This window comes from Dermacentor silvarum, chromosome 6 (assembly GCF_013339745.2).
Source record: "Dermacentor silvarum isolate Dsil-2018 chromosome 6, BIME_Dsil_1.4, whole genome shotgun sequence".
Lineage (NCBI taxonomy): Eukaryota > Metazoa > Arthropoda > Arachnida > Ixodida > Ixodidae > Dermacentor > Dermacentor silvarum.
The window spans coordinates 142,568,334-142,578,791 of record NC_051159.1 but is presented as its reverse complement, the minus strand read 5'-3'; the positions used below and the strand labels follow the sequence as shown (position 1 = coordinate 142,578,791).

Genomic DNA, 10,458 nt, shown 5'->3' with positions numbered 1-10,458 from the left:
ACACACGTTTGCGCTTGATATTAGAACCACGAACAATTCTGAGCTTGATCTCGTCAAAGCGCAGTGCATAGCACTCAGACTTGCAACGAAAAAGTAAGCCAATATCGTTTATGATGACCTATTGCGGCGAGAAATGAAAACGTCGTAGAACTCCCTGAACAGAGAACAGTGCCTAGGAATTTAAACCTCCTTGGGTGCCTATATAAGCTGCCGATCAGGCCGTGTGCTGAGCTTGAGACAGACTTCATCTTTCTTATCATCTGGCGCACTCGCGGCTGATAGCGGTAGGAGCGCCAATACGGGTGCCTAACCTCCAGCGTGGTGCACGATAGTAAAAATGAGAAACTTCATACAGAGTACAAAAAGCCTGGAACGGCAATATCTGCAGTCTCTGCTATACGTATATACGAGGATAGTGGAACGTAGACTATGATATACGTATGTCCTTGTCCGAATGGTTCGGAACGAGTTAATGGAAGGGCCGGTCGAATTGTTAAATGAGGGATGGGTGAGGTTGGTGTTGGGCAAGAGTCAAAGTATATGCGTCGCGCGAGTATCTGTAGGTAGTGTACGAGGCGTTTGAATAATGCCTACCTGGCTATAGTAGCGCACCGCAGGACACACGTCGAGAATGTGCCTATCGGGTGCTCTGACTATATATCAGCGGCATATTTGTTAACTTACCGCCGACTACATCCAGCGGTCAGATTTCTTAAATATGCCGCTGCCAGAGCAGACCCAGATTTAACAAAGTAAATGATAAAATATCGCATTGTTGTTCTCCAGCCTTATTGTGATTGTGACTGCCCTCATACTGGCCGTGACTGGCCTGACGCTGTTCCTCCTGGTGAGATACAAGGCAGTGGCGACGGTGGCCAAGTCGACGCTTCCCTCGCAATACGCATGCGCCGAAGAATACGTGGACGTCCAATTGAAGTCTCTTGGCGGGGCGGTGCGCGGGCGCTCAACTTACACGGGAGCGGTCTACACGTTCTTCGGCATCCCGTACGGTGGCGACACAAGCGGCGGCAACCGCTTCCGGCTGCCCAATAACAAGACAAATTTCGGTGGTGGCCAGGTCTTCCACGCTTACCAGCATGGACCATGGTGCCCGCAAGTAAGCAGTTTATTTTGCTCATTACACGCCAACTGCAAAATAATGTTTGAACCTCATCAAAAGCCTAGTTTCAGATAGCGAAGATGTAGAACAGCCTCTGTGGAAGATTTCGCGCATTGGTATAAGCGTGCATCTACCACGAAAAGCTTCAAAAAGTAAACGTTTTTGAGCCGAGAACTTGATAAAAGAAAAAAGAAAAAAAAAAGCCGCTGCCATTACCATTCACCGGAAGTGACACATTTCCCAGAACGCTCGGGTCCTCGTCATGACCTCCGATAGTGGGTGCCGCCCGTGGCTGCCTGCGGCGCGCTGAAAAGTCACGAAGGCGACGTGCTTAGGATGTACTACGTCATATCCGCTAATCACTAGATGCACGCGTCGTCTGCCTAGGTGCCATAAAGGCTGTTGTTAAGAAAATGAGACAATTATTTTAGCCTTGCAGCTTTGCCAAGATTGCTACAATAGCTCATTTATAAGCAAATCAAATTTATCGGTAGTTGACCTTTAAGGAGACCTGCGGAATAACATTTTCTGAAGATGTGGTTTTAATTTGTCTGGGTGGGTTCGCCGAGACAAATTTCGGAGGTCGTAAACGTTCTTCCTAGCGAACAAAGTAACGCGATCTAAGCACTTGTCCCCTAAAGGTAATGGTTCTATATGCATTATCACTTTTTAGACTCACTCTGTACGAGGAGATTGTTAAAGACGCGGTTGTAAAGAATCAAGGACAGCTGCATTCTACTCCTTGCACTCATGCCTCAGGTTACGGTCATTCCTGTCAGGAATGAACTATTTCGAGCTGTTCAGACGCCCCGCAGAAAGAGCACTCGTGTGAACGAACGTGTAGCAAGTGATTTAGTTTGGAAAACTTCGTTAATTTTTGAGGCTTTTGCACAGCGCACTGTTTCCATCCAACATAACATTGAGGGTCACCACCGCAAGAGCCGTTTTCTTTGTAGGGTCGTCCTTGCTTTCTTCTTCGGTGCTTACGTCTAATGCTATCTTCCGATCGTCTCAAGGCGGTATATAGTCGTCCTCGGCACTAAGGTTGCCTTGAGATTAAATAAACGCACGTGAGTTCCTGCCGTAAAACGCGCACCGAGATAACGTTGCCATCGTTTCGGCGTTGCGGGTCACGATATGTCCCTACAAATTATTTAAAGTGTCGTTAAATAAGGTGCCACACACGCGCGTGGACGTAGCAAAGTGAAATAATCCATATTTCAGAAAGCTCCCGAGAGGTACCCCGACAAACAGAAAATAATAGAAAGTTCAGCAGGTGTTGGACTCTTGTAACGTACACAAGAAGGCGAAACATTTGCTGCACATTTGGTAATACATGAAGTTGTACAATCGCGGTTAGACTTCTTTGTAAGGCATATTGGTATTGCATTATGTTATATAATCAGGGCTACACTTCTTGCAAGACATAACGAGCCGCTATGCGAAGTACATGTAAATATTTTTTTTTCTCACTCAAATGTATTTTTCTGTCTGTTGTTTCTGCCAAGTAATGGGGCAAGCACCCAGTCAAGCTGCAGCTTAGCAGCTTTTTGTGCTTGTCCTAGCATTCTTCTGCTTTTGTGCAAAAACATGCAGCAGCACCGGCAACAAGCAGAACTGTTGTCGACGCCGTCGGCGTTTTGCCCGCGTTCGCTCAAAATGCGTGCGGCGTTGGTGACTGTTGCCGGAGCATCTGATATAAATAAGCACTGGGTGCCGCAGCTAAACGTCGCCTCCCTTCCCTCCCCCCCCTCCCCCACGGCCTGTCACGCGTCGGAAGAAGGCACGTTTGCTCTACATATATGGTGATTGTAGAGGAGGAAAGAGACGCCTACTTCTGCAGCCCTTAACGTGCAGAACAGCGCAGAACGCGCGTTTGTTCTCCGCCGTGCGTTCACTCCCCGTGAAAGCGCGCGTCCCTCGCGCCCTTTCACTCGCACATACAGCGTTCGGCCCGCGGCGACGATTTCATCTCCATTGACGTCATACGGAACCTCACGGCGACGTCGACGGCGACGCCGACGGCAGAAATCTGCTTTTGAGTGTCCATATAATTGCTATCGCAATAAAAATGCTGAAATAAATTGACTCGACATGTGTGGCTCTAAGGCGACCTCCTGAACGCCACATGTGAGTGCTTAACGTAGTTTCTAAAGTGCAGCTTGTTAGTGCACGCACTGTTCCACACCCTTAGTCAGCACGATGGCTGCGACGTGACGTGTGCAATCACGCACGCACTAGGCCAACGCCACCTAGTCTCCTAGTCTAGGTGGCGTTGACTAGGCACACCTTTAGTAAGCCGGAATCGTGGTACAGCCGTGGCTTCAGGGAAGCGTGTTCGTCTCGCCCCCCGGAGGCCCGGGTTCGATTACCACCCTGACCAAAGGGTTCCAAATTTTCTTTTCAAAGCCATTAATTCACCTTGTGTACGGGAACCTCCGTGAAAAGTGTGGTGTCAATACGAGCATTTTGACAGCGAAGCTGTTTAAGCCAGCCGTAATTTGTGGTGCGTAGCAAGAGACTACCCAGAAAGAAAAAAAAAAAAAACTTGGAGGACGGTTAAGCTTCGCCTTTAAGAGTAGAACGCGATAGCGTTATCGGTACCCGTTCGCATACGGCAAGTAGGCTTCATTCACTGCGACACTGAACGTGGGAAAGCCAGCTTACACTGATCCCCTTAGATTCGGCTTCACTTTTAAACTCAAATGCATCGCTGGAAAGACGTTTTTCTAGGGGCAATATAAGTACAATCCGACGCTGATTGGTGAACAATCTGACGGCGAATCCGACGCCGAATGGCAAAGTCGTACTTTACCATTTCTCTGACGGATTTCACTGGGAGAAATTCAATTTTTTGTTCACCAAAACCTTGCACCACGTGGAGGGCCTGAGCGGTCGATGTGGTTGGATGATTTTCTCCGCCACCCGCGATCATACGCCGGTCGCCGACGCCGGATTTTCTGCGACACTGGGCCCTAAACCCTATAGCGTCAATAAACTTTCTTGCCGAGGCGGGATTCGAGCCCGCATACCCCCGGTCCCAAGGCAAGCGTCGTAACCACTAGGCTATACAGCCACGCTTGAAGAGTATGCATTTCTGCGAACCATATGATTGCGTTCGAGCGTCGTCGTCTTCGTGCACAGCTGGCGCGTTCGTACGCTCGTGCTCTGCGAGGTGAAGAGGTTTTTCGCGCTATGAGAGCGAGAGAGAGAGCGAGAGAGAGACGCATTCACGGAGCGGGTCTCTTGGAACACCGTGTCAGCATTGGAACGCGGTGTCGGTGTTGCAAGCTGCGCTATGCAACGCGCAATGACGGCCGTAAGTCCAAATCGCGCGAAAAGAAATTATCATCATCATGAGTAATAAGATGAAAAGTTCGCGCGCACTTGCGGAAAATGCTGGGCTACAATCACCCAGCTTCGCTGTTTCAAGCGTTGCGCGGCCGAGTGCAATGTTTTTTTGCGGCGTCGGTTACTTTTCGTCACGGCGCAGTTTCGCCAAGGTCACTGCCAAGGGCACCGCCAACATAGACACCTAAGGCCTATGATACCGGGTGTTCAAAATTCAGCTTTATGGCTTTTTTTTAAATTATGCACTGGGAGGCATGCGAAGACCACCTGTGCAAATAAGTTATGTGACCAGGGGAACACAAAGTGAGATAAGTATCCCTGTCAGCAGCCGGATTAACTAAAATTGAATAACTAAGTTTTTATTGACTGCAGTAAGTGTGTATGTTTGTATTCAAAAGTTAGAGGCAGTCGTGTTTCTACACAGTTTCACTTGGAAGAATTCTTCTAGCATGTCTGTGCTCCGAGATATCCGACTCCAAATTTTAATTGTCGTTCGCACGATTACGCATGCAAGAGAGTGAGGATCGGCGCAAAGCTCCTCCCTGATTTGACGCGGCTGTTGCGTGCGGCGTTCATTCTGACAACAGGGCGGAGCATAGGCAAAGATGATAACTGTTCCCCTTACGTGCACTAAGATTTAGGAGCACGTTATAGAACCCCAAGTGGTCCAAATTAATATGTAGTCCCCCACTACGGCGTGCCTCATAATCAGATGGTGGTTTTGGCACGTAAAACCCCATAATTTAAGCACTAGAGCCAATTATATTCAAGTAATTCCTTCACGTGATAACAGCTGCTGTGGTTTTATTTTTCCGGGTTGCAAATAAGGCGCTCGAAATTTGAAAAAGTAGCATGTGGGTAGACGCTTACGCGTAGCAACATTAGTGCCCTCAGAAATGCTATGATCGATGCTGCACGCCGACCGAGTTGCTTAAGAGTACAGTGAACAATGGTAAGTGGGTTGCACTCTCGTAACGCACATTTCAAATCTTTAAGGCATGACAAGAGTTAGCTGAAATACCCTGTACGTAACGGCACCTAAAAAAAAAGTCAGCAGGCCTGCGCGGCACGCGCAGCACAGTCACAGCCTAAGGTGGCGGAGCGGCTCAAGAGTAACTCCAATACGTGCAGCCACGCACAACAGGGTATTCGCGGCAGTCTGTTCGCCTCGTTTTGACGAGAACGATCTGAACTGTCCGCCCGCCGTCGACGGCGAACTGTGGCTTGTAATGCTCTCTGTACAGCAGTCTGCTGAGCCTGATCAAGCCTTACAACTGCAACTTACATGTCCGGCGCGCCGCGTTTGCAGGCACTTTAACTAGATGGCGCCACCATACTGGCGGAGGCTTGGCAGCTCGGGAGCGCGTTGATTGCACGCCTCGTCTGAATCGCATATCGTCGTCTGCGCCTGCGGACGCTGCGTTTGCAGGCATCTTACCTAGATGGCGCCACCATACTGGCGGAGGCTTGAGTCGTCTCCCCGTGCGTTGGCCTTATAGGTATTTTCCACGGCCCGATAGCAAGCGCTTGCGTGGCTCAGTGGTAGAGTATCCGTCTCGCACGCAGCGGGCGCGGGCTCGATCGCGGTGGCAATCGGGCACTTTTTTCGCGTTTCCGGCGACAGTGGTTACGCGGCGGACGCCGGCGGCGGCATCATCGTCACCCGAAACGGCTATTGGAATTGGCCCATAACAGCTTACGCTGCAAAAGCGCCGCTGCTCGCAACGCCCGCGCAAAAAAAAAACAAAAAAAAAAACGGGGTCATGTGCGCAGCCACGGTAGCGCATGATTCTGCCATAAAGTAAAGCATAATATATCATTTAACAGGCGTGCATTAGGATGGCCGGGTCGCCTTCTGCCAGCCCACGGTGGTGTCATGCTGAAACCTGGTTCTCCCAGAGTAGAGCAGGTGCTGGGAACGCTGCGCCGGACCAATCAGGGTCGTTTGGTGTGTCGCGGGGAGGAAAAGGGAAGCAAAGGGGGTTGGCGCGCGCTGCGCCGGGCTTCCCTCGCCTCAGATCAGGTTCGGCGCCCGGATGGGAAGGCAGTGCGTGGTGCGTTCCACCGAGGAGCAGGCTGCGTTTCAGCAATGGCGCCGCGAAGTCGCTCGGGAAAGGGCTCATCGTCGAAGTGCCGATCCTAGCGTGAGGGCTTCCTCTTTTTCTTTACCTCCTACTCCCCCTATCCCCTACGACGCTGCGCCGTGCTCCCTTATGGGCTGCAGAATTAAGCGTCTCTTCCTTATGTTTAATAAACACCTCCTTCCGTAGCCCAGGCGAAACGTCAGCGAAGAGCCGCGGACTCCGAGTTGCGGGAGTGCGATGTAGAGGCCAAACGTCAGCGAAGAGCCGCCGACCCCGAGTTTATGGCAGATGAAGCGGAATGCCTGCGACAGCGTCGTCTAGCCACAAGCCTCGCTTATCCCCATTTTCTCGACAGGGGAAGGGCCGGTGATTTTAACGCGATAGCGTTTAGGGCCCCGTGTCGCAGAAAATCCGGCGTGGGCAAGCGGCGTGTGATCGTGGATGGCGGAGAAAATCATCTAACCGCATAGACCGCGCAGGCCCTCCACGTGGTGCAAGGTTTTCGTGAACAAAAATTGAATTTCTCACAGTGAAATCCGTCAGAAAAATCGTAAAGTACGACTTCACCATTCGGCGTCGGATTCGCTGTCGGATTGTTTACCAATCGGCGTCGGATTGTAATTTGAATGTCCGAGAAAACCTAATTCTGCATCGAGGAAACTCAAACATTTCTACCAGACCTGCCCGCGTCGGGGCAATAGCAAACAATTAATAAAAAAACGTGCTAGGGCCTTGACATAATTATTTAACACCACTTATATTGCCCCTGGAAAAACATTTTTCCAGCAATGCATTTCAGTTTAAAAGTGAAGCCGACTTTAAGGGGATCAGTGTACGCTTGGTCTTTGTAAGCGGACTTTCCCACGTTCATTGTTGCCGTATGCGAACGATGCGATGCGAACGGGTCCCGATAACGCTATCGTGTTCTACTCCTCCAAGTTTTTCATAATACTTGCAGCAAATGAAGTTGTGCTTCTACTATGAGCCGATGATTCAAGATCAAAATTTTTAATGAAAAAAACAATATGTGACATGACTCACTGTAATATAAGTCGACATTTATTCACGCTGCAAGTGAGGACCAACTTAAAATGCACGAATCATCATCTTACCACCTTGATTTGATTTCGCTGGGATCTGCAGCACCTTGGAATAAGATTGTGTAACTTTGAGACGTTTATACAAGGTCTATGAAAAAATAATGACCTAACGGGGTCCCTCCAAACAAGTGCATATCCTACTCCCACGTATGCGTCACTGGTTGAGTATTGTCCATAAAGCTTTAAAGGGCAGCGAGAGATAGGACTGCAGGGAAATTGCCATTGATGGTAAGAAATTAAAAATATTAATCCTCACATCTACGGACGTAGAGAACTGAAATTTCACATGAAATGCAGACTTGTGCCCATTTTGATGGTACAAGATAAATATCTGGTTCCACTCACGAATATTTTTGTGCAATTGTTTTATCATTTAACGGTGTCTTATTGGCGAAAACGACTGGCCTGCATTGTCTTTATGAAGAGCTGTAGCTAAAGAATAACAGGGTGCGAGCTTGTGCAAGTTGGCAATTCATGTCAAGTTAGGAAAAGCAGGCCACAGACATGACACAAGCAAAGAAGTTCAACAAACACGGCACTACTTCCTCTGGCGTCCTAGCCACACGAATAAAGCATAATATGTTGTCTGATTGTTACCTTAGCTTTTATCGTTATGTATTCTGCTAATATTTTAATAAATGACCCATGGAAGTTGCGCAGCGTTCGCTGTACTTCCATTTGCGTGTGTCCTGTCCGTAATGCGCTTTTGCAAGTTTAGTAAGCTTTATAAGGTAACCTTGTACATCGATGCTAAGTTCACTTCAAGTACTTTGTGGGATGCGATCAAACTAAATAAACAGTTGGACTTGTCGCATACAAATATAGAAGAACACTTGTTGTAGGTATACTAAAGAATAGTGTTTATAGTGAGTAGTTAATTTACACGACTGGGGGGGGGGGGGGGGGCATGGTCAAGTACGTCCTCATTGGAAGGCTGAGAAACAGCCTACTTTCCACTCTATACTCGGTATACTACGCGTATGTAAAAGGCAAAGTGGCGATAAATTTCAAAACTTGAAATACTTTGATGTTGCTAAGTACTTAAGGAGCAAGGTAGTTCTTTGGAAAATAGCCAATTGTGCTAGTGTCTGTCTGAGAGGCAACTCCATAGCTGATGATTTCGGAATATTTTGTCCATTGTAATGTTGTTGTGGTGCCCCTGAATCAGCACACGAATGGTGTGACCCCTACCTAGCACTAAAATTTTTTCGTCCGGAGCAACCTTGTCAGAACTTTAATTAGCCTTTTCGTCTTTGGAGTATCTAAGAAAAATAAGTCCAGCATGATGAACAATGGGTGGTGTATTATTGTCCCAGCTCGTAGGTCTAAAACAGCACCAGCCTCTATTCTAAGACGAGTTTAGGCTTCCTTTCTCTAACAAAAAATGAATGTCTTACTCGCAGGACGTGGCCACATTGCAGAATTCTAGCGAGGACTGTCTCACCCTGTCAATTTGGGCCCCCGATACAGTGCAACCCGACTGCAACTTCGTTTGTTGTCCTGGTGGTGCTGTCTTCGGATTGGTTTCAGAGAGGTCACGCCAAACAGAACGAGGCAATGTGGGAGGCACTGGCAGTGTCCGGCCGCCTAATCGTTGTCTTCATCCATCACCGACTGGGAGTGCTTGGGTTCTTGGACGCGGGAACCAAGGACAGCCCTGGAAACCAAGGTATCGTAGATGCATTTCTAGCGCTGGACTGGATCATGGATAACATCGAAGCATTCAACGGAGACCCCACCTCTCTCGTTGGCTTCGGCCATGGTTCCGGCTCTTACATTGCGTCTCTGGACCTGTACGCCGCGACATTGCGCAGGAGACGCTTCTTTAAGCGCCTCATTCTTCTCGGCCTCTCACCGGCGTCCCTGCTGCCTCGAGGTGGAGCTGCTGCACTCGGTCCGCTTGCGCAGGGGCTCCAGTGCCACAAGGGAAACGATATCGGCGCGAGCATCTCGTGTCTTAGGGGCGTTCCGCTGGCGAAGATTTACGCGGAGACGGCCAAGGAGGCGCCCCTAACGTTCATGCCAAGTTGCGGCAAGCCTCCTGTTGGGGATTGCCAGGACTCGTTCTCGGAATTTCCACCTGAATTTCTCCACAAGGAGATGCTCTGCGGGTATGACAAGGAGGAAGGCTATAAACTCTTTGACCAATTTGTTCTGCAGGAGCCGCCCACTTCGAAAGACCCTTCGACAGTGTTTGGCTTGCTGCAGAAATTTTTCACCCGACAGCAACCGAGGCACACGTTTGGTAGCCTGTCACCTGATACACAGATGGCACTCAACCAATCTGACCTGCAGGCATTCAGGGACTTGGTCGTCGATATGGTTCTTCGATGCCCTCTTCTGGGACTTGCCCGCGCAGCAGTTCTCAGAGGCTCACGTGTGTACCTCTACGCATCGGATGGGCCAAACATTGTTTTCGAGCCAGCACTCACGAAGGCGGACATCATAGATTTTGCAAAAACCGGGTGAGATACGTATTGCTTAATATATCCAAAATCCTAATGCTAAATATTAGCACATCCACTGGATAAAAGAAAAATCGCAGTTTCGCCCGAAAAGCGATCAGTCGATTGCGATAGCAAATGCCTAGACAGCTATATGAAGTAAGGAGAGTAGTTTTATCGGCCATATAAACTTGCAAACATTCGCTTAATATCTAAATTAGCAAGCATTACAGGGTGTCAGCGCGCACCGGCGAACAGGTACACATCACACTCGATGACCGCGGACACTCGCTGTTAAAACGCTGAAGCGAAGGACCCCCCCCCCGCCGTGCGCGCGATGAAAAACGGCGCGTTGCCTC

General features: G+C 49.1%; 1 protein-coding gene across 1 annotated transcript; it reads left to right on the top strand.

The window, feature by feature from the left end:
* Positions 1-904: 904 nt before the first annotated feature.
* LOC125946349 (acetylcholinesterase-like) lies at positions 905-10,124 on the top strand. The gene is made up of 2 exons (XM_049669145.1): positions 905-1,117; positions 9,059-10,124. The coding sequence occupies exons 1-2, from the start codon at positions 1,098-1,100 to the stop codon at positions 10,122-10,124; spliced, it is 1,086 nt and encodes a 361-aa protein (XP_049525102.1). The 5' UTR covers positions 905-1,097.
* The last annotated feature ends 334 nt before the right edge of the window (positions 10,125-10,458 follow it).

Bases quoted from the DNA above. Each gene is read 5' to 3' on its own strand.
- LOC125946349 (XM_049669145.1), top strand. From the start codon at position 1,098: ATGGACCATGGTGCCCGCAA. The intron at 1,118-9,058 runs GTAAGCAGTTTA...TCTTACTCGCAG, and splicing joins ATGGACCATGGTGCCCGCAA to GACGTGGCCACATTGCAGAA.